We start from the raw sequence: 24,350 nt of genomic DNA on the forward strand, positions 1-24,350 counted from the left end.
GCAAGCCGGATCCAGACCTACAACAATCGCCCAACATGGAGCGAACGCAGTCATAAGATTGAAATAACAAACTTTTTGACATCTGCGTTTGGCGCATATGAATCTATAAAAAGTGGAACTGTTGGGAACAAGGTAGACCACTAACAAAGTGTATTTGACAGCTTCAGAACATTTTAAAATAGCATCATGGAATCTCAATAGGTACTGCCCCATAGTTACAAGATAGTAGGACCATTTGTGCTCCGAAACTTTTAGTTTTCATGGCGTTGACGTGTGCGGATATTTAAGCGCCCAGCTGTGTGGCTCGGCTTATACGCGCCAGACTTGCATGAGCCGAAACAAGGAGCCATCTCGCGATTGGAGCGTCAACGCGCAAGGCTGATACAACATGGGGATTTTGTTATAACCAGATATAGGTATACATTAATTTAAATACTTGTATGAAAGGCGGTATTGATGCTCCTGCTCTCCCAAGGGCAAAACCAGATCATTTTCAAATCCTGCATCTAATATCACGCTTCTCCGTCTTACAAAACGGCTAATCACCAATCTATTTCTATTCGCCGCATTAAAAGACATGGCAACGAATGAAACCTTTACTGTGGGGTGGATCTGTGCCATCCAACCAGTATACGAGGCAGCTTGTGCGATGCTAGATGAAGACCTTGCAGGTCCAGAATTAGCAGAACACAATGACAGCAACACATATTTCTTTGGCAGAATCGGAAAACATCGCATAGTGATTGGCTGCCTCCCGTCCGGCCATAGAGGTACAACTCCGGCCACTCGTCTTACCAAAGATATGATGCGGTCTTTTCCCCAGCTGAGATTCCTGTTGATGGTGGGCACGGCAGGGGGTGTACCAACAACGACGCGGGACATCCGCCTCGGTGACGTTGTCGTCAGCCAGCCAAACAAACTCTCTGGAGGCGTCTTTCAGCATGATTTGGGACACCAATATAACAGTTTTCGGCACACCGGACACCTGAATTCTCCGCCGCCAGTGTTACTCAACGCACTGCCCGAAGTAAAGCGAAGGCACAACAATCCGGCTAAATATGGAGGAATTGACCAACATTTGCAGCTTCTGAGCGAAGACGCACGATTCCAGCGGCCAGAAAACGATTATTTATTCAAAAAAGATGTTGATCATAACATCTTCGGTTACAAGGATTGCTCAAAGTGCGACATGAACGGCCTCGTTACGCGTCAGCTACGAAACTTGAAGAGAGCTGCCAACGTTTTTTACGGCACTGTGGCATCCGGAAGCACGATTATGAAAGAAGCTAAGGAAAGAGATTGCATCAATGATGATGAAGAAAATAGGGGCGTGCTCTGTTATGAAATGGAGTCTGCAGGCCTCATGAACGACTTTCCATGTATCGCGATACGAGGGATAAGCAACTATGCAGACTCTCACAAGAATGACGAATGGGATTACTACGCAAGTGCAACTGCGGCGGCTTATGCCAAAGAGCTCCTCTTGGTAGTGAAGCCCATGAAGGCGAAGCCTCTTTTAACGGATACCACGAGTAAGAGCCTATTCTAATCCCCACCAGATACATCATTTCTTTTATACTCAAACAGAGGCGTAGTTGCCGAAATCGCGGCCAGCATCCGTCACAGAATTGACTCGGGAATCATCATTGACGAAGCAGCGCTGGTGGAACTGCTTCAGCAACCACGGGCTAACGAGATGTTGTGCCATGAGAGTAATAGCCAAGGCAGCGAAACGGTCATGGACTCCATCAACTCGTTTGACTCGACACCAACAGTCATATTGGTGAAACAACTGAAGTGAAGACTCTAATTCTAGAAGGATTAAGAAGGAGGAATTTGTACCGTATTGTTTCCATAGACTTGGATAAATCATGAGAGCTGGATTATTGGATAATACAATTCGAGGTGCCACCTCAACAAAGGCACGAAAGCTACCATCTACGAACCAGAGCAAATCTGGCATAGCAAGATCCGGGCTATCCAGCTTCAACTCTGATAACCTACCGCCGCACTGGGTTAGCAACATGTAGCGCGCCACGGCGTCATCAAAGTCTGCAAACCCACGCAAGAAAGACTTCACCTTCCCAGCCAAAGTTGCGGCTGAATCATTAATTTTGGGATAGAGGCTTTGGGGCTTGACTGGTGGCTGGGAGTTTAAGACGTGGACACGCGACACAAGTCAAGCTATAGCAGACACGAAGAGAAGAGCGGTAGATGGTCATGACGATCACTTATAGCCCGTAAGACCACATCACATATTTAGATCTGTCTCAATCCATAAACAAGAGCTGTATCCATAAACAAGAGCTCACACACGCTACTCGATATACCCCAAATCCCGAAACGCCCTCTGCAAAATCTCCGCCACAACCCCGTCCTTGCGCTTCCCATACCCATTCACATCCTCACCCTCCCTCCGCGCCGCCTCCGCCGCCTCCCTCTTGACCTTTGCATACAACTCCCTATCCTCAGGCGTCTTCCTCAACCAGTCCCTAAAAATCTTGTGCCGCACCGCCTCAGGGCAATCCGGCCCATAAACATGCAAATTAGCCACGGGCTCATACGCAACCAGAAAGCGGTGCTGGTGCCACTTTGGCTCGCGGAACAGGAAATCAAAGCCCGCGGCCTGCAGCTGCGGCACGTAGGAATCCTCGTCGAGCACGTCCTTGACAGTGAGGTCAATATCGATGAGGTCCTTTGCGGGCAGGCCGGGCACGCTGGTGGATCCGATGTGGGAGATTTCGACAATGGTCGGGCCGAGGGCGGAGACGATGCGGTCCTTGAGCAGCTCGTAGGACTGCGGCCAGAGCGGGTTGGGGTCGGCGATTTCAAGCTTGTTCTTGACGCGGCGGAAGGCGATGCGCTCGGCGTCGTTGGGGTCGAAGTGGTGGGTTTTGATGATGTCTTGGACGGGGACGGGCATGATGGGCAGCTGAGAGATGAACAGTTGAATAACAATAGCAATTTACATTATGATAATCATATATATATATATATATATATTCCTATATTCCAATCCTAAACTATAGTTATCCCACGTTGCACAACATCACTCCTCCAAATCCATCCGATGAGTCACCGGCGAAAGCACCCAATCATGCACCCCCCTCAACACCAACACGCCCCGATTCCACCTCCACCCCAGCACCGGCACCATCGCGCCCACCACCACGTCCAGCACGAAATGGTTCGCCGTCGCCACCACCGTCACAAACATCACCGCCGGCCACAGCACTGCCATCCACCGCACCAGCACATGCGGGCTGAACCGCGCCAGGCACGCGGCGAACAGCACCGCCGTGCCAAAGTGCAGGCTCGGCATCGCCGCAATCGTCAGCCGGAACCGGTTGTTGGTCCACACCGAGCCCGGCTCCACGGCCGTGGGGTGCAGCACGTCCACGAAGCCGTACTCGGGCGGCAGCATGCGCGGCGGAGCTACCCGCCACAGCGACAGAATCACAAAGGCGATGAAATTGTCCATGGCAATGGTGCGGCGGATGCGGCGGTACACCGGCCGCGGCAGAAACGTGTAGGTGTAGATGATGAAGACGACGCCGACGATGATGTGCGAGTGGTAGACGTGCCGCAGCACCGGCATGATGCACGGGTGGTTCGTGAGCATGTTCGCCTGAAAGGCCTGCTCAAAGTCAATGTGCAGGAAGCGTTCGACGGCGAGCAGCTGCAGCGCGTGCTCCTCGGCGAGGGCGTAGATGTGCGGATAGGGGGCAATAGCACGGGCTGTAAAGGCACGGCTAAGCTGGTATATCCTGTAGAAATAAACATCAGCGCCAATCCGTTTTTCTTGTCGTTCATCTCGTAGAGGCAGCGAACCAATATGTCAAAAGCCAATACCAAATCTCCGGCAAAAACGGAAACGTCCCGAAAATCCACGACAGCCATCGAAACACGAGCAGATCCGAGCCGCTTCTCCCTCTCTTCTTCCTGCGCTCGGCTGACGAGACGTCAGCCCTCTTCTCGCCGGCTATGCATTCGGGTATGGATTCGATGTCACGTTGATGAGCATGTTGATGCGGTTTCAAGCGCCGCCGGTTAATCAGCGTTCCGGCTGTAAAGGCGAGGATGATGGCTATTGTTTGTTGTTGTGTCTTGTCAGTATCGTATAATGACTCAATTGTTTTGGAACGCTGCAACATTCGTAGCCTTGTTGTTCTTGACATACTCGCTGGTTCAATAACATCCTTGAAAAGTCCCATCGTCACACTTCTTCAAAACCTCAATTCATTAGAAAAGAGGAAAAGAAAAAAAGGGGGAGGCAAACAACTCCAAAAACCTTACATTCTCTCTCTTACATATATATATACCAAACTTACTAACTACCTACGTGATAAATGATAGGACAACCCGACATCAAAAGTAAAATGAATGACACATTCACATTGCCACACACCCCCGAATCTCTCTTCATACAACTCTAATTCAGATGCATTTCTTTTAACCTCTCCTTCCATTACCCCTTTGCCGCCCTCATCATCTCGGCAGCTACGGAACTATCATCGATGCCAAGACCTCGAGCCCACCTCCAACAGCAAATCAACTTGTCCAAAACTCCACAAGGCAAAGCAAAATCCAATAAATAAGCATCTATAATGTTTGCAACAAGATCAAATAGTTCAAAACAAGATCAATTATCCGCTTCTTCTTCAGAATACTCCTTCATCCATGCAGCCGAGGAATCAAATCATAAATCATCCCATCTCTCGGGTCAATAGGAGTGCCTAATCGCGAATAAATCTTCCCGACGCCCGCAGGAATACGTATCCACGCGACACAACACCGCTCACATCCTACAATTGCTCCGTGACGTGTGGCATTACGTATGCGGCACGACATATTAGACTTTTGCTCGCCCGTACTGTAGGTGCGGGTAGATAAGCAATCAGAAACTATAAAACCACAGCAGCTTAGCAACAAAAGACCATATACAGGAGGGTCACAACTCAAAAGAAGACAGATGTGCTATACTGTGAATTGAGATATTACACATGATATTCCCCAAGTCCATTTCCTCTTTACCTAAAATGTACAGTATTCGACATGAAAAAAAAAAAAGTGTCCGCATCATGCAACTGGGCTTTTACGTTCGCGTACGCCAGGCAATAGATAAAATAAGCAAATAAAAAACCACTATGAAAAAACAAAAACAAAGCCATCGCTGCTGTTGTCTAGTAAAAGTTGGCCAAGATGTGTTGGGATGTTGATACAATCCACTCAAGCTTGCCTCTGTCGAGATTGGCCAGGAAGGGATCAGTAGGGAATCCATCCTGGATGCCAGCAATCAAAGGCTGCACGCGGGTAATAAGCAGCTGCATCGTTTGCGATGTGCTCTTCATCACCTCGCGAGACATGTCGTCATCCCAGTTCTATAGAAACATCAAAGTTAGCATCTGGCAATTGCATCCTAGGAACAAAGTCTACAAACAAAGGGATACTCACGTAGTTGGGCAAGCTGGCGCCAAACGACCTCACAGCCATCTCAATCCATTCAACCTCCTCCTTCAACCGCGGGTTCGGCTTCAAGTCCTTAGAAATGGTCGCAATCACAACCAGCAGCATCAGCGGCTGCAGGGAATCAAACTTGCCGGGAGGGTATCGGCTCAAGCAGCGCCGGAAGATCTCCGTCTCACGGCCGCTCTGGATCCACTGGATCATGGCGTCCTGCAGACGATTCTCCGCAATCGCCGTCTCAATCACTCGGATGCGCTGCACAAGGTCGTTGTCGGCCTCGGCCTCGGACTTGTTCATCTGACTGGCATAGGCACCGGCAAGCGCAGCCACGTTGTTGGCCGGGCCAACGTGGTCCGAGGGGGCGGCAGATCCATGGGGGCTTGCCACGTGCTGAGATCCGCGCATGTATTGAGGGCTTCCATACTGCTGGGGGTGGCTAGGAGCCTGGCTAGGAGCTTGGCTCGGTGGGAAGCTTGCGCGGTGGCTGGCCACAGTGTTAGCGTAGCCATGGGATCCGATGCTGTGAGCAACGCTGGCAGGGTGCGAAACATTGATGCCGCCACCGGCAGCAGTCACGACGGGAAGCTCAACAGGCTGTTGCTTAAATTTAAGGAACTCGGCCTGGAGCGATGACTGCGAGGCTGCCATGGTGGACACCATATCCGACAGCCGGGTAACATAAGACAGAAGCTGGTCTATCTTGTTGTTGTCCGCGGCATGCTGCGCCTTCAGCTGCTCAAACTGCTCATGGTACTGCTTGTGAATGTCAGTAGCCACGCGCTGAGCCGCCTGGGTAGCAATGTTGTTGAACGTGGGCGCCAAGCGTTGAGAAATCGTCGAGATGACCTCTTGCTGTACGCTGGTGGTAACCACAGTGCTGACTCTATCAGAGATGGCGTTGATGAAATCGTTGGATCGCAGCGAGCGGCTAACAGCATGGGGCAGAGCACTTTGGATCTCCTTCTGCACAGTCGAAGCCATGTTGACCTGAATCTTATTCTGGACCAAATCGGCCACGGCCTTGCTAGTCTTGTCGCCAATGGAAGGTATCACGACGTCAGTGAACTGCTGGTGGATCAAATTCTCGAGCACTTTCTGAGTGTTCTCGTTCAAGATGTCAGAAACCATGTCGAGCAGTTTCAGCTGGTGCTGGTTGAAGCTGTCGTCCCTGACGCGAGCGCTGTCGTTGATCTTGTTGTGCAAGTTATTCATCGAAGCCTTGAACGTGTCGGACACGGTAGCTCCAAGCCTCAATTCCAGGCTGCCAATGGCGGCGTCGAATGCCTCAGATGAGATGCCGCCAGCGACCAGGCCGCCGTTGATAGCGCTCTTGCTGGGAGGCGCAGCAGCCTCGCCCTTGTGCGATGATGCCGACCCATTGGCATTTGCCTCGGCATCCTTGCCCTTCTTCTTGCGCTGCCTGCGCTCAGATTTCTCGGGATGGTTTTCCTTAGATGACTGTCCCGGGGTCTCAATCTCTTTGGCGTCATTCTTGGGGGGCTTGGCAGGGGTGGTCACCTGCTGTTCGACGACCCGAGGAGTAGCTGCTGCTTCAGAAGAAGCGGCGGCCTGAGCAGGCGGCTGCAGAATCTCTCTTGTCGCGGATCGGGTGGCAATGCGCACTGGGGTGGTGTGCTCGGTGGTAGTGGTACCGTTGGTAACGTCCGTCTGAACTGGAGTCTTGAGCTTGGAGACGGTGACGACGCCCTCAATAACGGCATCGACAGGATCAAGCACCTTGTTATCCTTGGACCATCCCAGCTCAGCCTGCTTAATCATCAGACAAGCAACGCCCTTGGAATGCATGGCGTATAACTCAAACAACGTGGGCTCGTCGGTGTCCTGGACCATGGCGGGGGTAGCGAGAATATCCAGGCTGCGTAGAATGCCACGGTTGGCAAAGGAGTACTCTCGAACGCCGCTAATGACAGCAGTACTATCTGGCTGGGGAATAGAGGGGTCCTGGCTGACAAGCTTCTGGATGTACTCGGCCTGAGTTACGTTCCTCAGGTTATACTTAGGAGCCGAAAGATGCGCAAAGTAGACCGAGTTGCGAGTTGGGTGGCCGATGATGATCATGCCACTAGCCGGATGATACATGACGCTGCAAACGGCGTCCGACTCCTTGCTGTGAGGCAGGTTGAACTCTTGAACAGGCTTGCCCAGAGCGAGATCCCACAGCTGTAGAGTATGGTTTTGCTTCATGCCAACAATCATGTATCTCAGCGCACATCGCTTCTGGTAAGGGCGCTGCTTGTCGAGGAGCAATACAGATGTCGGCCAAGCTTTATCGCCCTCTGGAGTGCTAGCCAGAGTCATCAAAGGTTCCTTAATCTCCAAAGATGAGTGGGCGGGGGCGGGGTTGCGAGGATCCGAGCCCTCCTTGATGGCGGTGAGATCGCGAACGTCCCAGAACTTGACACGGCCAGACTTGTCCAGCGAGACAACAACAGAGTCGTCCTGGCTAAAGGTAAAGTCCTTACCAGCCTTGCCAGTGTTGATCTTGAGGGAGCATTGGTTCAGCAGTGCCTCGGTATCCGCGACGCGGTCGTGTCCGGGCTTGAAGAGACCATTCTGCAGGATAAAGGACGGCCAGATAAAGTGGATAGACTTGCCGCGGCCCACGGCGAAGAACTCGGGGTGGTTAGTAGAGGCTCGAGCGCGAGTCTTGAGGGCGCCGCCGGGAGCGTCGCCTTCCTGAGAGTTGATGGGAGGCAGTGCGAAGCCGTACTGCTCAAGATGAGGATCCTCGAGGTGATCCTTTTCACCATCCTTGATCTGGACCCAGTAGACGGTGCCGCTGATGCCAGTCGCGATGATGGCCTCCCGGGGAACGCCTTCGTAATCGTGCGGGGTGACAGACATGGCGACGTTGAAGATGCGGTCCTTGGTGTCTCTAAAAACCTTTGCGTCCTTGCCATCGTCTTGACGAATGACACGTAAGCCACCCTGTTTGGACATGCCGTGAGTCATGTAGGACTGAGAGGCAGTGTACAAGTTGCGATCGATCTGGTCAAAGTCCTTCTTGAGGTGAGCAACGTCCATGATTGACTCTTCGCGGAACTGAGGACGAGGCTCGGTGGTGTCCTCTTGAAGCGTGATGGAAATCCATGGCTTCATCGGGAAGTTGTAGACCCTGACAGAAGGAGTCTCCTTTTCCTCGATGACGACAATCTCATCTTGATCAGCGCTCTCCCAGCTGTCGGCGATTCCATGATTGTCAATATCTCTGGGCTCTGGAGCCTCTTCCTTGGAAAGATGCTCCTGGGAGGAGCCGTATCCGCGGTGCTCCTGATCAGATTTGATGTCATCAATTATGTGCTTCTCAATGGAGCGGGTAGCGTCAGAGTAGTTGGATGGCTGGACCCAGTCACTCTCATCATGAGGTCGGACGGTGGCACTGTCGGCATAGTTGGATGCGGTCTCACGCTCAGCCCTGTCCAAGGCCTCTTGGGCGTCGCGATCGGCTCTACCGGCGAGATCGTGGACGGCCTCGGAAACAGTCTCTCTGTTCTTGTCAATGTTGACGAAGCTACCAAAGTCAGAAGTCGTAGGCGTCTGCTTTATGGACTGCTGAGTGGAATGATGCGAGTGCTGAGAGTGATGCGAATGATGCGATTGATGAGAATGAAGAGATGAAGCTCGGTCAAGGCTGTGCCTAAACTGCTGGGGAGGGCTCTTCAGAGAGCTTCGCTCACTGCCGGCAAAGGGATTGGAGCCTGCCGGCGAGCTCTGATCCTTCTTCAAGATGTGGAACGCAGGCGGAGGGCCAGACCCATGGACGCTGCCGGTACTATGAGGCGACATCTGGTTCAATGTGCCCGCCAGCGCCTGGTACAGAACAGACACATCTGCGGGGTCCTTTGGCGTAGGAGAGAAGATGGGATTGGCGTTGGCAGTGCCGTGCCCGGCAAAGGCCTCGACCTGCTGCTGGTACAATTGCTGCGGGTGGTATGCGGTCGGGTGCTGCTGCTGCGAGTGTTGCTGCTGCGAGTGTTGCTGCTGCGAGTGTTGCTGCTGCGAGTGTTGCTGCTGCTGAGGCTGCTGCTGCTGAGGCTGCTGTGGGTGATGGCCATAGTAGCGGCTGCTCGTCTCTGACAGATGCTCCTGCGATTGTGGGGTGTGCTGGTTAGAGCGCGAAGACTCAACCAGCATCGGCTGGTCGGTCTGGCTAGGCTTGGGCCTGTTGAGGAGATTGAGAAGGTACGATCTGGTATCAGGCGGCGGCGTTCCGCTGGCAAAGGGATTCGCAGGCTGGGCCTGGACTTGGGGCGGCGTGGGAGCAGACTTGGGCTCGTCCATCTCGTGAGTGCCTTTCATAAGGGCAGCGAGCAGGCCCGTCGGATCGGCCGCCGTGGGGGCAGGCTGATGGATACGGGGCTGGAACTGGTGCGAGGAATGCATCTGGAGATGTTGGATACGCTGGTACTGCTCTTCGTCGTCTTCGTCGTCGACCTCATCGTCTTGCCTCTCAGGCTGCACCGACGACGGCTCTGGGTGCTGATGCTGGTGCTGGAGCTGGGAATGAGACTGGGAGGGGGACTCGGCCGCCTGCTGATGCTGCTGGGCGGATGATAAGGAAGCTGGCAGCGGAGCCTGAGCATGAGCCTGAGCTTGACCCTGGCCCTGACTCTGGCTCTGGTTCGACGCCTGCAGCAGGTCTTTGGAGCTGCCGGGGCCGCTAAACTTGAGCAGATTCAGCAGATTGGCAGTGCGTTCTGAATTGGGGCCGACGCCGCCAGACACGGGCGGAGTAGGTGCAGGAGGCAGATCCATGATGGGCGCGAGCTGCGAATTGAAGGCCGATCGAGCTATTCGATGCGGTGCGATGCAATGCTGATTTGGCTGCCGCTGCCGCGTGCGCGAGAGTTGGACGTGGAGGCAGGAGTGGAGCGACCCGACGCTGCGTGTCTGCCTCTGATTTCTCGGCTGGAGGGGGGGTGAAGAATTGAGTTTTGTGGCGATTGCGGGGGGAGGAGAGAAGATGGGGGGTGATGGCGAGGAAGGAAGATGAAGAGGGCGAGTTGGGACTCGGGAGATGTTTGTAGGCGCTTGGGTTTGAACGAAGTTTCGTGACAGGAGAGAAAAAAAACTTGGCACACAGTCAGGTCACAATTCACTTCGGCTGCAGCGTAGCACAAGGCAGCCTCTGCTACGGCGGCCTACTAAATGTTCCTAGTTCCAGTGCGTGCTTCTGCTAGCAGCGGAAATAAAGGTGCGGGAGAGCGCTTGTGGGCGCTAGAGCCTCCACTGGAGACGCGCCTGGAAATCCCACCAGTTTGCAGCGCACGGGCTGCTGAAGAGTTTAAGCTCCGGCGGGTTAGTCAGCGAGGCGAGCCCAAGATCTTGCCTTTCAGATGGAGATTTTATGCACAAAAAGGGTCAACAGGCGAAAGAAATTCGCTTGGATGAGAGAGAATTTTTCACAGGATCAGATTACTCTAGTGACCAACCAAGTAGGCAACGTATCAACATAGGAGAAGGGAAGAAAAAACAAGGGATCACAGCGCCTTTATGCGTGCACTAGCATGTACCCACTGCTGCCAGCTCACTCACACACACCTCTTCAAGCACGTCACAGATGCCCAACCGCAAAGCCCGAAGCGAGAAAGATAAGGACGAAGAATAAAAAAAAAAGAGAGAGAGAAAATACACAGAAAAAAAGAAAAAGCACAGGGCATGTGCTTATCTAGACTTGGTAGAAGCCTTATTATATATAGTACTAAGCTTCTTTCTAATACCAAACAGCGGCGTGAAAGACGAAAGGGGAACCGCGAAAATGCGGTGTCGAGTCCACCACAGCCTCGTGTGGCGCAACACTAGCTCAGCCTCACCTCGACTCGAGCGCCAGTAGATCTCTCTCCAGCTACATATCCTATCTTGGACTTTTTTTTTTTCTTACGACAAAGCTGCCAGCAGTAATCTTATCCGTCTTGCATAATACAGGACAAATTCCTCTTTTTTTTTTCTTGCTTATTTATTACTTTTTGGGGAATTGCATCCGTTTTCATATCGCCTCCGAGCTGGACTCACATCACATGCCTGGCTCTTCATACCCAGTAATATCCACATCATAGAGTCTCGCCACTCTCGGCTTTCCATCACTCAAGGGAGCTTTCAACTTCACAACTCCCTCAACTCAGCACCAATCCTTCTCTCTGCATCTTCTCTGCATCTTCTCGGAATCGCCGCGACCGAGAGCTCACCATGTTCTGCCTTCGAAGGTTCGTCTCCCAAACCATCAATCTCAACGCCAATCCATCCCTTTGTTCTCTCTCTCTTTATACATCACTAACAAACGCAACCCAACAGTTGGCTCCCGCTCCTCTTCATCCCAACAAACGCCTCGCCCGCCTTCATCCTCCTCTTCTTCATCTGCACCTACTTCCTCAACCGCCCCTGCGTCTACTGCTCCGTCCTCCTGCTCATCCTCTTCCTCACCTCGTGCAACTGGTCCGACCGCTGCTTCTTCGACCTCGGCAGCAACTGGTTCCAGCCCCGGCCGACCGCCTCCGCGCCGTTCCTCCAAGACGACGAAACCACCAGCGGCAGCAGCGCCTTCAACGAAACCGTCGTCGACATGCTCAATTCCACCGCAACGGCCGCCGCCCGCGCCGCCGCCGAGGAGATTGCCGTGCTGAGGAACGAGTGGACGGGCGTGGGCTTCGAGTGGCTGCGCAACATGCTGGGCAAGCGGGAATGGAGGGTCGACTGCATGGATATATATATCAGGCTGTAATGGGGATGATGTTTTGATGATGACGAATAGCGATGGTGGCAGCGATAAACAGAGCGCCGAGGTTGGAATTATGAACATACGAAATACTTTTTATTTTAATTGATGACCTTGGGCGTTGGGCAGAAAAAGTTTGAGAAGAAAGAAGGGGCTATAGATTCTTTCGTTACGCCAGCGCAGGGATATGAACATACGGGCTACAGCATTTTGTCTATTATCTTTATTATCTTTAATTGCCTTCTTGCTGCTGTAATAATACACGAACGGCATCCATCATCCAGGTACCATTGTGCGCATGTGCCCCCAGCTTGGCGACGGGTACCTACTACAGTAATCGCTCGGGATGACACTTTTGTCATACAGTTGACGTAGCCGCCGCGGCTAGTGGACCCCGTAGCATCAGCATCTTCAGCGTCGAGCCATAAAGCCAATGCCTGTGAAACATGCATGAATTAATCAGCCTCGATGTTTTAAAGTGCAAACATGATTAGCTGCTCTTAATGCCAAGACAGGGAATTTATATATGCATCAAAAGAAGTCTATTCACTGCTTCATTTTACTCTATATAGCTACCTAGGTAGATAGACACCAGGTATCATGGGCTTTGCGCAAATAAATCAACCACCAATTGGGATCTAAACGCGAAAGCAATATCCAAAAACTTCCATTATACAACAATCATCCAACGTTCCAGCCTCATTACAAGTACGCGCCTCTCTCCAGCTAACTACAGGATTTTCCACTTCCCAAAATAAACATAATCGTATTCGTCGCGGCATATTTCCATCTTTCCAGCTCATTGCGTACATACTTGCATCATTGGTATTCTTCATCACTCGCTGGTCAAAATAGCAGGAAGAGAGCGGCAAGAAAGAGAAAAGGGAGAAATAGAAGCAGAAGAAAATAAAAGAAGAAGTAAATTACCCAAAGAAGTTGAATGGAGAGCCCCAATTCCAGCTTGAATGTCCTTGCCCATGCATATCCTCCTCGTCCTCGGCATAGTTCTCACCCAGAGTGAGCGTGTCTCCTGCAAGCATCTTGTCCACAATAGCCTCGTCATCGTCTTCAGAAAAGTCTGAATCCACGAGCGGCATGTCGGTTCGTGCCACAGTGCTCATCTCGGTGACCGTAGCAGTCATCCACTTCTCGACGGTCTGTGGCTCCACGGCAGGGCAAGGGTTCTCTCCGTCAACATTGTCCTGGGGCGTGAAGAGGATGTCATCCACGGGCGTGGTTCCATCCTCAGCTCCGGCCTCTCCCTCCAGCTCTATTGCCTCTCCTTCCCCATCCCTCAAGACTGCAGTCGGCACCTCAGAGTCGGTAACGACCGGCTGGAAGGAAACAACGTCGTCAAGTGGGTTGCTAATGCCACCACGAAGCGCAACCACCACGGTCAGGGCGCTCAGGAGGAGGATAGCGAGGTTTCTCTTGTCATCCAGCAGCGCCTTGAAGGCGTTGACAACCATGTCGGGAAAGCTTCCCGCCTTGAAGCGCCGCTGTTGCTTGCCAGAAGATTCGTCTTGGGGAGCGAATCCCGTCGATGACCGGCCGCCCATAGAATTCTTGGCCGAATGCTGGCGATATTTGCTCGAGGAATTCGTGCCGTATGAGGTCTGTCGGCGATGCGTCTTTTCGTCTTGTCCCATGAAGGACTCGTCGCCCTCATTCATTGTCTCGTCGCGAACATGGTCATCAAACTCGTCCTCCCGCTCATCCTCAACATCCTGAATGCGAGACGAGATGGGTCGTCGGCCTGCTCGGCTCTTTGAGTGAATGACTCTGTCCTGGCGCGCGGCAATGTGGACGAGCTCGTCCTGAAGCTTGGCGTCCATCATGGGCTCCAGCTCAATGTCGACCCGCTCCATCTCCTTCCAGCAGGCCTCCCACGCACCAGCCCTCATCAGGCCGTTGCTAGCGTAGACCTTGACACGATAAATCTTGCCGGCTCCGAGGGCGTCGACGGGAATCTCAGAAGAGCAGGTGGTGCACCAGTGCGTCGGCTTCTTGTCATTGCTGGAGAGCATCTCTCCGTCCTCGTCAAAAGCATCGTCGTCATCGCTGTCGTGTTCATCAGCAAAGGGCATCTCGTTAGAAGGGCCGAGATAATGGCCGCATTCCAGGATGCGGGCTCGTCGCTTAAAGGGAAGCTCCAGAGCCTCCAGCAGGCGCTCCTCCATGACCTCAAAGTCGTTTTGAGGATGGGGCAGGAGGACACCGCGGTCCTGGATGGTGTCGCCGATGGTGTCCTGCAGCTCTCGCCAGGCCTCCCGCAGCGTCTTGACGCCCTCGCTCAGCTCGCTGGTCTTGGCCTCGTCCAGGACTTCGCCCCACGGCCATCGCAGCGGCAGCAAAGTGACGTGCAGGAGCACCAGCGGCGGGTCGTTCTTCTTCAGGCGCGGCGGCGTCTTCTTGGGCGAGTACTGCGGCGGCTGGCTGATGCCCGGCGAGCCAATGCGCGAGACGGTGGGCAGGGCGCTGCGACGGCCGGAGCGAGGCTGGCCCGAGACGGACGGCGCCGGCGAGTTCATCTGCGTCGTCTTGACGGACGAGGCAGACCGGAAGGCCGACGGCCGCGGAGCCCCCTTGGCGGGCACAAAGTCGGCCTCGGGCTCGTACTGGATGTCGGAGATGCGCGGCGACCTGGCGTCGTTCTTGCGCGGCGCGTCCTCGGACACGGAGCCCATGGAGCTGCGCGGGCTGTTGTCGCTGAAGACGTCGTCCTCGTGGTCGTTGTCGTGGTGCGAGCTGGCGTCGCCGTCGACGTGGGACATGTCGGCCTCGTCGTCGTTGTCGTCGTAGCGGTGCAGGACGCTCTCGTCTACGTCTTCGTAGCGGTATTCGTCTTCCATGCTAGGGCCACTGCAGGCTGGGTCGTTGTGGATGTCAAAGTCGGGACCCTGTGCCCTCGACTGCCGGGGCATGAGGGGGGTCGAGTGAGGACAGCTTAAAAGAGCGAGCCGGATTCGCTCTCAGGCTGGTTGGCTGATTATGGAGGTGTGATTGAATTCGCTTAACCCAACAAAACGGACGCCCACAACGCTGGACTGGAATAACAAACGGTGCGATGTACAGTACAAGTGAATGTATATGATATAATCTGGACAAAGGCTGCAAGCGGAAGAAGGAAAAAGGAAAAATACCACAGGGGAAATAGCACAGGCGGCATCAGAGATTCCCCAGCAGAGGTGAGATGTGATAGTAGCAGCAGTCAAATATGGAGGGGCTGCAGTGCGTGCAGATGTGGCTTCGCTTGGTTGGCCCAGCCTCCTGCAGCGGCCCAGTTGGGATATTTGTTTACCGCGGTTGCCCTGCCAATGCGCTGCGGGCCGCCCCATCGCGGGGCTTGATTGGCGGACACGCCACTAGCGACCAGCCCCTGGAGCCTGTAGACGCCCAAGAGCGGCGTTTTTCCTGTCAATTGAGTGATTGAACGATTGATTGACTGATTGAATGGATGGGACAGACAAGAAGCACGGAATATCCGAGTGCAGCCGAGTTACTACGCGCCAATTGAGTCTTTTCTCGTCAACATCAACACCAGGACGACCAACATCAACATCAACATCAACATCATGTGCTTGCGGCCTGAAGCGATCCGATGGATGCCTTACGTTGATGTTGCATGCACACACACACAATTTAGCGATGCTTCTCCCCTGTCACCGGCCCACAATTCCAGTTGTCCCAGCCAAGCCGGCCAGGGGGCATGAGACGGGCGATTGGCGGTTGGTAGGTGGCAGAAGCAGCGAGTTTATTGTTTACTGCGACAACGGCAGCGTCAGTTTGAAGAGCCAAGAGCGGTTAACCTGAAGACCTTGGCGGTTGATTCATCCTTTGCTCCGGACAAGAAGCTGTTGATCAATCAGGAGCAAGGAGAACTGTCGCAACTAGCTCGATACAAGCACATTTCATACAATATGCCACTGCTTGCAGTGTGGCAAAAGCGGGAAAAAAGTCCCAACGCGTATGCTCCTCTCTCACCGCCAAATCAATCGGGCTACTGCTCTCCATCTTACATAAGGCAGCCAAGACTCATGTGCCATAGAGTTGACAGTGACAGCGGTATGAGCTCAATGATTCTGGTAGCAGTACCTATATGAGTTTCAACGTATGTTGACAGCGCTGAGCTCAACTCGACTAGGATGAACCTTGACGGCACCTCCCGCCCTGTCAATCAATAAAGGTGTAGAGTAGTCACACGACAATTCCTAGGTGCTATTACTGCTGCCCCTCCACGTCTTCTAGAAGATGAAGATGATAGTAGCACTCTGTAGGTTGAAAGTTTATTTTAAGCCAAGACATCTTCAACAAGGCCCTGCATATTGTGACACTTGAGACACCAACGCCACAACTCGCAGTAGTGCAAAGCTTCCCGGGAGCTATCAATCCCGGTTCGAAGATTTATAACACGTTAACCAAATTTATCTATTATCAAAATATTTTACATCCTTCATTTTCATTTTCATACCCCAAAGAAGAAAAAGATACCTATTCACCTGGCCCGCTCATATACAATACATATAGATATACACAAACTTGTGACTATTATACACGCGACTCATCAACTCAACAGCTTATTTCAGCTCATTCGCAATGTTCTGCAACAGATTCACGCCGCCAAGCTTATTCTGCGTATACCGAGCGTTGAATTTGATCACGTCCTTGACTTTGCCATAAGTAGCCGTATCAATCTGCAGAGGCTGGGCGCTGATGTACCAATCAACGCCCTCAGTGCAAGGAGGAGTGGTCAGTGAGCCAGAGTAGCTATTTTCAACCAAAGTCAGCTTCAAGTTTTGCAGTTTTCTATTCCCCAGGCTTCCGACTCACGTGAAGATGGCGTTGGATTTGAGATGGTTCTCCAGCGCGGCAAACAGGAGAGGCCCAGTCAGGGTAGTTTCACCAGGCGTGGCAATCTCGTTGACGTTCTGAAAGACTGAGGACAGCAGGAGGTTGGGCACACCGAAATCGACCAGGAAAGATACAACAGCAGTAGACTTGTCTATTCACACGCATGCTGTCATTAGCCCAAGATCTTGGTATAAGGCCTAGAAGAGTATCGCATGTCCGGATTACAAGGTGCATCTCATTCACTCACCAGGGGTCGAAAACACAAAGTGTATTTCCATAGGATGGTATTCAGAGTCGATTCGGTGCTCGCTAGGAGTATGGAAGTGAAACTGCGCCAGCTTGTAGTCCTTGCCGCCGGCCTTGAGCGTTCCGTTGACGGGCACCTCAACCGTGCTGCCCAGGTTCTCAAACTCGGCTCCAAAAGGGTACGACTCCACGGTGAAGGAGATGGAATCGCCATGGGCCGTGGCGATGGAAGAGTCCAGCACAATGGGCGACTGGTGCTGGCCGGTGGCGCAGAGCTCGTTGGCAGTCTTGTTGAGGCTGTACCAGTTCAGAGGGCCGATGAGATCGTTGTAGCCAAAAGTGCTGACGGGCACGGTATGCTCTCGGGGATAGAGATGGGTTCCGTAGTCACAGGAAGCAAATGCCGGGGCGACCAGCGCCAGGGCACAAACCGTGAACTGAGTAAACCGAGTCATCTTTGCGGATTTAATGAGAGACAAATATTCGAGTTTGGGATGAACAGTTTTTGAAGAGACCAGCTGCCGGCGAAATCAACAAAATGGGCGGGTTGAGGCCTCTAGATGTAGCTCCGCCAAGAATAGGGGATGAGCTTATAAAACTCTTACAATCTCGGATGCGACCCTCATTCAACCCCCGGGCATTCCCTCAGCCTCCCCCGTCGTTGTCATCCTCGGCACTTGCAGTTCTTCGTATGTCTCATCTCGAAGCTTAACCCCCAGAATAGGCCTCCTCATCGCGGGCGTCTCAGGCGAATGCCGAGCCCAGAAAATTGCAAAAGTTGGGCTTCCCACTGGTTTTCTGCGCGACTTACACTTATAGCGCGCTGCTAGGCATGCTTACCATGGACTGAATTGGTAATAAGCCATAAAAGTCCCACTAGATTAGACCCAAGGCAGTCAGCTTAGAATTTGGCAATCTTCAATTTACCATTTACATCGCAACAGATGAATCGGCTATCTGTGCCGTGTGGCTCAGTTTCGACTTCGGTTCCCAGACATCGTGGGCGTTCGGGAGGCTCGGGTTAACCTTCAAATGGAATAGCCAGCTCGTCCACTGCGGTGGAGCTTAGCTAGAAGGTCGAGACCTTTTGAGTTGTTGAGCTCGCTTGACTCTTTGCCTTACACTTTTGAAGTCTCTTTTCCCTTTCTGTCTTTTCTGGGGAGCGCATAACATGTCTCAGGTTCTCCGATAAGGTGTGCATGGGTATTAAGCTTAACCGCCATAGTGGAAAAGACCCTTACAAAAGTCGGGTTCAAAACCATTTGCGTGTCAGGTTGATTGCCGTGACTCGACGCCCAGAAAACGGTCTTGTAAATCCGGGGCGGCGGTAGTTGTAGATCCGCGGGCTTATAATTGAGCTCCCGGGTGCCAACAATATGCGGTTCTAGTTTACAAGTATTTTAATTACTGACAGCGTTTAATTAGCGAGTATCGTTCTTTATATTTACAGCACGGAATATGAATGAAGAGGATTCAAAGACTGCGTCACATTATGCTTTGTGCCAAGCATTCTTCAAATTTGTAGACATGCTTCTCAAACCTTGGCATATCTACTAGTAGATCCACTACAACAAGCGCATAATATGACCTGTTAGATATGGAATGCAAGATGGAGCGCTACTTGGAGGAAAAGATAGATAAGCATGAATAAAAAAGATATTGAGTTATTGGGCTAGCCGAGGAGAGCTGCCAAAGCCAAACGCCAGTTTCTATAGAAGCTAGTATAGAATGCTCTTCGAGTTATTCTTAACAAACTAACAGCATTATCACGCAGTGATGAGAGAGTCTCCTGTGAAATATTGAGTATTAAGATGACACAACATAACTCGATTAATCTAGTTTATTCCGGCTCATTTGAACAGTGTAAAAACGTACTTTAGAGCATATAGGTGTAAACAAACGCAGAGTGTTGCTCAATCACTAGTTTCGGCTATTGGAAAAACTACATGCCAATCTAACACTCTGCGGGGTTTTCTTTTCTAACAATATCGAATAACAATGGTCTCATAGAAATGTATAACAGTCTGCTTACTCTGCCTATACGGATTAGACATGAGGTGCAAGCCCACGAGAAGATTTGTAGGCATTAAGTTTAGGATATTATCTTAATTGACAACTAGTAAAAGCTGTGTTAGTATCAATTTGAACTGTCGGCTCTTTTACTATTACTAGGTACATATAACTTATAATGCTGATACCTTTACTGAATTTCTCGGAATGGGTCTCAATACCTTGACATTAGGCGTCAAGGCCCAACTATAGATAAACTACATCTACGCTTTCTCAGACTCAAGTTCTTTTCGGCTGAAATAAGACTTCATTTCGATACAAGAAGTACAATATTATATTTCTGAGCTGAATCAATATTCCGTCTTCAGCATAAGATGAAACTGAATGAAGGCATATTGAGAGTAATCTGCTTAGCTTAAACATAAGCCATTGTGGCAATTAAAGGCTCGTCAAACAGCACTCAAGGTATATTTCGTCGACAGAAAGCAGAATTTGTCAGTAGAAAGTAGATTTTATTGATAGAAAAGTAATCTCGGCGAAAAGCAGATTTCATCCACGAAACAACAAATCGTGTCGACAAAGAAGCAGATTCCATTCGCAAATAAACGGATTTCTTCGACAAATAAACGGATCTCGTCAACAATTCAACAGATTTCATCGATAGATGCGAGTCATCTCAGCATACATGCAAGCTCAATGTAGTGGGTTCCAGAGCAATGCCATTTCGTTTTAGCGCTTTTGATGACACTCAGAAGCAGCATCAGTAGGACTAGGATCTTGACATTAGATTACTCGCCAAGGTATGCCATTATGTACATGTATTCATGAATTTTTGCATCCTTTCACACACAAACTTTATCATGTTCATCATCACATTGTCACCTAGGCCCAAGCGCATGGCTGGCATTCAATTGCCGGCCTCTATAAGTGCTAGATCTTTCACTCTATCGAAAGCCCCGTTTTGTAAACAGTCCTCTCTTCCCATTGCTTCTTGTTGCCCGCCACCTATAGTTCGCAGTAGTTCTGGGTAACGGTGACAATCTCAGTCTTTGTAGGCGTGTGAGCGGTGACGGTGGTAGCAGTGATGCCCCAGCAAGAGCAAGCAGAGGAGTATCGCTTAGCACCGTCGCAAGAGGAGGCATAAGCTGGGACAGCTGTAGGATAGACTGTGGCGGCGGCGTAGTTGACATCGTTCTTGGGCTTGGGAGTGATATCGGGATGGACAGTAATGGTGATTGTGGTGGTTCTTCACGTTTCGTTAGCAACAGTATACCAACACTATATGGTACTTTTATTATATAGCACATATAGTTTGAGGCCATGAGCGAGTACGTACGTAGCCTTAGGAGTGACAGTGGCTCGCATAAAGCTGGAGCAGTCGGCCTTGCGAGAAGAAATAGGGGACAGGCCCTCGCGAGTGCCAGTGACGGCACGAGCGCAGTTGTCGGCATTGCAACCGTTGGTACGCTCAATAACGCTGGCCATGGCGGCAGCAGCCAAAGACAGGACAATGGAAGCCTTCATATTTGCGATGTTAGACGAGGATCGTTGATGAGAGATGGTAGAGACTTGAGTTGCGATCCGTGAAAGTGGATGATGATTGGCCAACACAGGAATACAGAGAAAGGGACAAGACAGAGACAAAGAGCGCCGCACAGCTCCTATATAGCAAACGGGGGCTGGCCGTATAGAAGAGAGATTCGGCTCGGGCCCGAATTCGAATTGGACCGACAGGTAGCCGCTTTGGGGATTCTCAATGAACTAGAGCAGCGTATTTCATTCTTACAGGCCTTCATCGGCGCTACCAGCCGCATCCAAAAGCATGGCTTCCCTGCCAATTCAGCTCCATCCCGGAAACTAGCAGAGGTTCCCGATGGCCAGCTCTAAAAAGCCTCGTGGCTGATATCTCTCCACCTATCGGGGCCTCTCCGTCTCCCATGAGGCGGGAATAATCTGGGGCTGAAGATTGTCAAGCAGCCCATTCCTGGGGCGAGTTGTGACTTGTCCGAGCTGACTGCTCTCACTTTTACAGGCATAGAAGTACGTGGAGGCAGTAAAAGTGCAAATCCTTGGTGGCCGTGTTGGGAGAACTAGAAGAGGGTGCATTTGCTGATAGATGGACCAGGTTGTCGGTCCCCTGCGTACCAAGAAAACAACCCTGGCTAATATTGGCATTAGTACGCACTCTATGGCGATGCAGCTGCAGAATCCCGTCAACATCAGTAGATGGCTCCAGTCCGCTATCCGTGCGATCCGTTGGCACGACGCAGGGCCATGGCAGCTCCCAAGTTCAACCAGGAATTCCCTACTCAGAGGTGCGTACTCCTAATTCCACCCACTGGTGATTTTGCTTGGCAGAACATGATGGTTTGCTTTACCCAGAGCTGCGACCAGACCAAGGAAGGAATCGTATTTCCCCGGCGGGTACAAGACTATTCATCTCAGCCGCAGCGTCAGATCCTACAAGACCCTAATCCCGCAATTTATTAGCGTCAGCTAAAACTCTGCAAACAAACATTTCGAGCCCTTTGTTTATATTTTGGCGGCACCGAAAGTGAGCACTGCCATGATCCCGACATCCAAATGCAGGAGCCGATATTCCGTGTCAAGGAGGGCTTATTCGAGGACTGGGTAAAATGAAAAAACCACTCACCCATGGGTAACAACTCCAGCCGGTACGAGCACAAGTCCCTACACGTAGCCACTAGCAGCATCACCGGAATGTCTCCAGAACAAGGGATCAGAGGCCAAAGTCCAGATGCCAAGATGCAAGCTCAGGTCGGCCTCATGCCGTCATCAATTGGCGTGGCCTGATGAAGAAATCGGCGCAAAGGCCTCTGCTCTAGCGGTCTCTAGCGGGGGGGCCTACGCTGCAGGTACTGGGACGCTAACAGCACAGCGCTGTAATACCCGCTATGGCCGGTTTGACAGGTGCCTCTATTGGACGATGCGTGTGCTGGGGTATCGAGCGCAATTTGTCGGATGGAGCCCGAGGTGCATGAAGCTGAAGAATCAAGTCCGCAGTGGACAAGGAATGGACAAACGGGAAGAAGAGAACAAGTAGACAAGTAAAAGGTTCCTTACCAAGCCAGCCAGGGGATGGGAATCTACGGCTCTGGACGCCAAATAAAGTGCATCTCTCTTATAATAGCATCCACGTGGCAGCCCTTGCCGGAGGAGTTTGTCGTTGTAACTTTTCAAAAAACACTTTTTTCTAATATTTGTATTCATCAACAGGAAAGAGTATACATGTCCGCTCAGCCATCTCATATTCAGGCATTCGAATAGGTGTGAACCAACGGTGAGGATAATAGAGCCATTCTAGTATAGAACAGAACATTGAAGTCTTGCTTTTTCACATACATGTTCATTATTATCTGGCGGCCCCAAGGCTCTGACTTGGGGCTTACAAAGACCTCTAGCATTTGCTCAAGTTTAGGGGCATCCGTAAGACACAGCTCCAAACTGAGAGGCACAGTCGGAAACCTAGGTCACTATATTCGATGGAACGTACCCAGTAAGCCGGGGTCTTGGCCCAGGACACACACGCATAATTACGTAGCTTAATCATTATTATGCGTATCATTTGCTTCTAACGGCATATTGAAACTTGATTTCTATATCGAGAACTTGGATCACCTGTTGATTCTCTGACCAAGTCACATCTTAGAGTGGAACTCGGATCCAGAAGCACGTTCTGACCTTCGGCAGTATCCGAGCCGAATCGGGCAATCATCACGCCCATCGATCGCTGGGACCCAGCAGCTCCAGTAGTTTGGTGATTGGCGAGAAAAGAAAAGAAAAGAAAATCCTATGAACCAACGACAAACAGCAAAATTGTACCGCGGAAAAGAAAGACCAAAGAGAAGAATAGACGGAACTGTCAAATGTAATCTTTAATTACCCATCCCATTCCGGAATAGGCAAAAAAGAATTTGCTTGACCGAGACAGGGGTCGAACCTGCAACCTCCTGATGTACTAAATCGTAGTCAGACGCTCTGCCATTGAGCCACACGGCCGATTTGATGGGAGACGGCCGTTGGTATTCATCTCAAGAACTCGATTCCAAGCATTGAGCTTCTCTATTCGGCGGTTTTGCCGCTATGAGAAGACCATATACATGTCTTGTGTTATAATTCTCATCTCCTAGAATGTGCAGGGTAAATGCAGTCTCTCTTGGCAAGCTGCAGCGCTAATGGGGCGAGCGAATGACTGGTTTAGCCGAGACTGCATGCTTACTCGGCGGTGTTTTGTAAACGGGTACTGGTGAATTCTCGGCTGTCTTGAATGTCTACTTCTGCCTGAAATAAACAAGCAGGTATAACTGTAATGAGCTTATGATAACTACTCGCTGGCTTGTTATGTTAGACGCTCCCTCGCATGGCTAATAGGCTTTATATTAAAGCTGTGAGTTGGTATAGTGTTTAGTACTTTATTCTATTGCCTTGAGCAAATCCACGCTACCTCTTCTTCTCTAGGGTATTATCGCGAACCGTTTTAGAAAACAATATAGAGCATATTGCATCTTACTCCATACATCTTCAAACTAGTATATTGACAAGCGTAAAAGAAAAGAACAAAAGGAAAAAAAAATTATAAAATACACAGCCTTATGTATTAGTTCTTTATCCTTCTTCCTTCTAAAAAATTGCCTCCCCGTCCATACTTACTAGACGGATGAAGAACGTTTCCAGCTAAATTCAAAACAAAACATTCTTCACACTAGTCTAGGAGGCAGTTTTCAGAAGAAGCAAAAAATTGACCGAGACAGGGGTCGAACCTGCAACCTCCTGATTTACTTAATCGTAGTCAGACGCTCTGCCATTGAGCCACACGGCCTATTTCATGTCTATCGGCAAGCTTATTCCAAATCAGGAAGCCTGCATTTGTTTGCCCCACAGCCATCCTCTCGTGTCATTTCACTCATCCTCAGCATATCTCATGGGGGAAATGGTAAATGTGAGACAACTAGGAAAGTGTAAGATTAAGATTATCTATTACATTCTATATGCTATATTTTAAATAACTGTCAATGTTATCCCA

At 51.0% G+C, this 24,350-nt stretch overlaps 9 protein-coding genes and 2 non-coding genes across 11 annotated transcripts; 2 read left to right on the forward strand and 9 right to left on the reverse strand.

The window, feature by feature from the left end:
* Positions 1 to 448: 448 nt before the first annotated feature.
* Positions 449 to 1,982, forward strand: TrAtP1_009344 (uncharacterized protein). Its single transcript, XM_014091528.2, has one exon. The coding sequence runs from the start codon at positions 578 to 580 to the stop codon at positions 1,547 to 1,549; it is 972 nt and encodes a 323-aa protein (XP_013947003.2). The 5' UTR covers positions 449 to 577; the 3' UTR covers positions 1,550 to 1,982.
* A 335-nt stretch (positions 1,983 to 2,317) lies between these two features.
* Positions 2,318 to 2,923, reverse strand: TrAtP1_009345 (uncharacterized protein; the record flags this gene model as incomplete). Its single annotated transcript, XM_014091527.1, has 1 exon — positions 2,318 to 2,923. One exon carries the CDS (start codon positions 2,921 to 2,923, stop codon positions 2,318 to 2,320), a length of 606 nt encoding a protein of 201 aa, XP_013947002.1.
* A 126-nt stretch (positions 2,924 to 3,049) lies between these two features.
* On the reverse strand, positions 3,050 to 4,233 carry TrAtP1_009346 (uncharacterized protein; the record flags this gene model as incomplete). Its single annotated transcript, XM_014091526.2, has 3 exons — positions 4,181 to 4,233; positions 3,832 to 4,087; positions 3,050 to 3,767 (listed from the first exon to the last, which is right to left on the reverse strand). The coding sequence occupies exons 1-3, from the start codon at positions 4,212 to 4,214 to the stop codon at positions 3,050 to 3,052; spliced, it is 1,008 nt and encodes a 335-aa protein (XP_013947001.2). The 5' UTR covers positions 4,215 to 4,233.
* A 117-nt stretch (positions 4,234 to 4,350) lies between these two features.
* Positions 4,351 to 10,582, reverse strand: TrAtP1_009347 (uncharacterized protein). Its single transcript, XM_066114243.1, has 2 exons — positions 5,455 to 10,582; positions 4,351 to 5,381 (listed from the first exon to the last, which is right to left on the reverse strand). Exons 1-2 carry the CDS (start codon positions 10,240 to 10,242, stop codon positions 5,184 to 5,186), a joined length of 4,986 nt encoding a protein of 1,661 aa, XP_065970337.1. The 5' UTR covers positions 10,243 to 10,582; the 3' UTR covers positions 4,351 to 5,183.
* Positions 10,583 to 11,713: 1,131 nt separating this feature from the next.
* On the reverse strand, positions 11,714 to 12,283 carry TrAtP1_009348 (uncharacterized protein; the record flags this gene model as incomplete). Its single annotated transcript, XM_066114244.1, has 1 exon — positions 11,714 to 12,283. One exon carries the CDS (start codon positions 12,281 to 12,283, stop codon positions 11,714 to 11,716), a length of 570 nt encoding a protein of 189 aa, XP_065970338.1.
* Positions 12,284 to 13,122: 839 nt separating this feature from the next.
* Positions 13,123 to 15,123, reverse strand: TrAtP1_009349 (uncharacterized protein; the record flags this gene model as incomplete). The annotated part of the gene is made up of 1 exon (XM_014091523.2): positions 13,123 to 15,123. The coding sequence occupies one exon, from the start codon at positions 15,121 to 15,123 to the stop codon at positions 13,123 to 13,125; it is 2,001 nt and encodes a 666-aa protein (XP_013946998.1).
* A 1,473-nt stretch (positions 15,124 to 16,596) lies between these two features.
* TrAtP1_009350 (uncharacterized protein) lies at positions 16,597 to 18,592 on the reverse strand. The gene is made up of 3 exons (XM_014091522.2): positions 17,298 to 18,592; positions 17,030 to 17,201; positions 16,597 to 16,966 (listed from the first exon to the last, which is right to left on the reverse strand). Exons 1-3 carry the CDS (start codon positions 17,749 to 17,751, stop codon positions 16,777 to 16,779), a joined length of 816 nt encoding a protein of 271 aa, XP_013946997.1. The 5' UTR covers positions 17,752 to 18,592; the 3' UTR covers positions 16,597 to 16,776.
* A 1,057-nt stretch (positions 18,593 to 19,649) lies between these two features.
* On the reverse strand, positions 19,650 to 20,931 carry TrAtP1_009351 (uncharacterized protein). The gene is made up of 2 exons (XM_014091521.2): positions 20,643 to 20,931; positions 19,650 to 20,552 (listed from the first exon to the last, which is right to left on the reverse strand). The coding sequence occupies exons 1-2, from the start codon at positions 20,828 to 20,830 to the stop codon at positions 20,312 to 20,314; spliced, it is 429 nt and encodes a 142-aa protein (XP_013946996.2). The 5' UTR covers positions 20,831 to 20,931; the 3' UTR covers positions 19,650 to 20,311.
* Positions 20,932 to 21,735: 804 nt separating this feature from the next.
* TrAtP1_009352 (uncharacterized protein) lies at positions 21,736 to 22,260 on the forward strand. The gene has a single exon (XM_066114245.1). It carries the CDS (start codon positions 21,962 to 21,964, stop codon positions 22,118 to 22,120), a length of 159 nt encoding a protein of 52 aa, XP_065970339.1. The 5' UTR covers positions 21,736 to 21,961; the 3' UTR covers positions 22,121 to 22,260.
* A 986-nt stretch (positions 22,261 to 23,246) lies between these two features.
* TrAtP1_009353 lies at positions 23,247 to 23,326 on the reverse strand. Its single transcript has one exon. It is a non-coding gene; the product is annotated as a tRNA-Arg (tRNA).
* Positions 23,327 to 24,066: 740 nt separating this feature from the next.
* TrAtP1_009354 lies at positions 24,067 to 24,146 on the reverse strand. Its single transcript has one exon. It is a non-coding gene; the product is annotated as a tRNA-Arg (tRNA).
* Between the last annotated feature and the right edge of the window lie 204 nt (positions 24,147 to 24,350).

The sequence above is a fragment of the Trichoderma atroviride genome, chromosome 5 (assembly GCF_020647795.1).
Source record: "Trichoderma atroviride chromosome 5, complete sequence".
Taxonomy (NCBI): Eukaryota; Fungi; Ascomycota; class Sordariomycetes; order Hypocreales; family Hypocreaceae; genus Trichoderma; species Trichoderma atroviride.

Bases quoted from the DNA above. Each gene is read 5' to 3' on its own strand.
- TrAtP1_009344 (XM_014091528.2), top strand. From the start codon at position 578: ATGGCAACGAATGAAACCTTTACTGTGGGGTGGATCTGTGCCATCCAA.
- TrAtP1_009347 (XM_066114243.1), bottom strand. From the start codon at position 10,242: ATGGATCTGCCTCCTGCACCTACTCCGCCCGTGTCTGGCGGCGTCGGC. The intron at 5,382-5,454 runs GTGAGTATCCCT...ATGTTTCTATAG, and splicing joins GCGCCAGCTTGCCCAACTAC to AACTGGGATGACGACATGTC.
- TrAtP1_009350 (XM_014091522.2), bottom strand. From the start codon at position 17,751: ATGACTCGGTTTACTCAGTTCACGGTTTGTGCCCTGGCGCTGGTCGCC. The intron at 17,202-17,297 runs GTGAGTGAATGA...GCGTGTGAATAG, and splicing joins CTTTGTGTTTTCGACCCCTG to ACAAGTCTACTGCTGTTGTA. The intron at 16,967-17,029 runs GTGAGTCGGAAG...GGTTGAAAATAG, and splicing joins AAATCCAACGCCATCTTCAC to CTACTCTGGCTCACTGACCA.
- TrAtP1_009351 (XM_014091521.2), bottom strand. From the start codon at position 20,830: ATGAAGGCTTCCATTGTCCTGTCTTTGGCTGCTGCCGCCATGGCCAGC. The intron at 20,553-20,642 runs GTACGTACTCGC...CGAAACGTGAAG, and splicing joins ACTGTCACTCCTAAGGCTAC to AACCACCACAATCACCATTA.
- TrAtP1_009352 (XM_066114245.1), top strand. From the start codon at position 21,962: ATGGGTAACAACTCCAGCCGGTACGAGCACAAGTCCCTACACGTAGCC.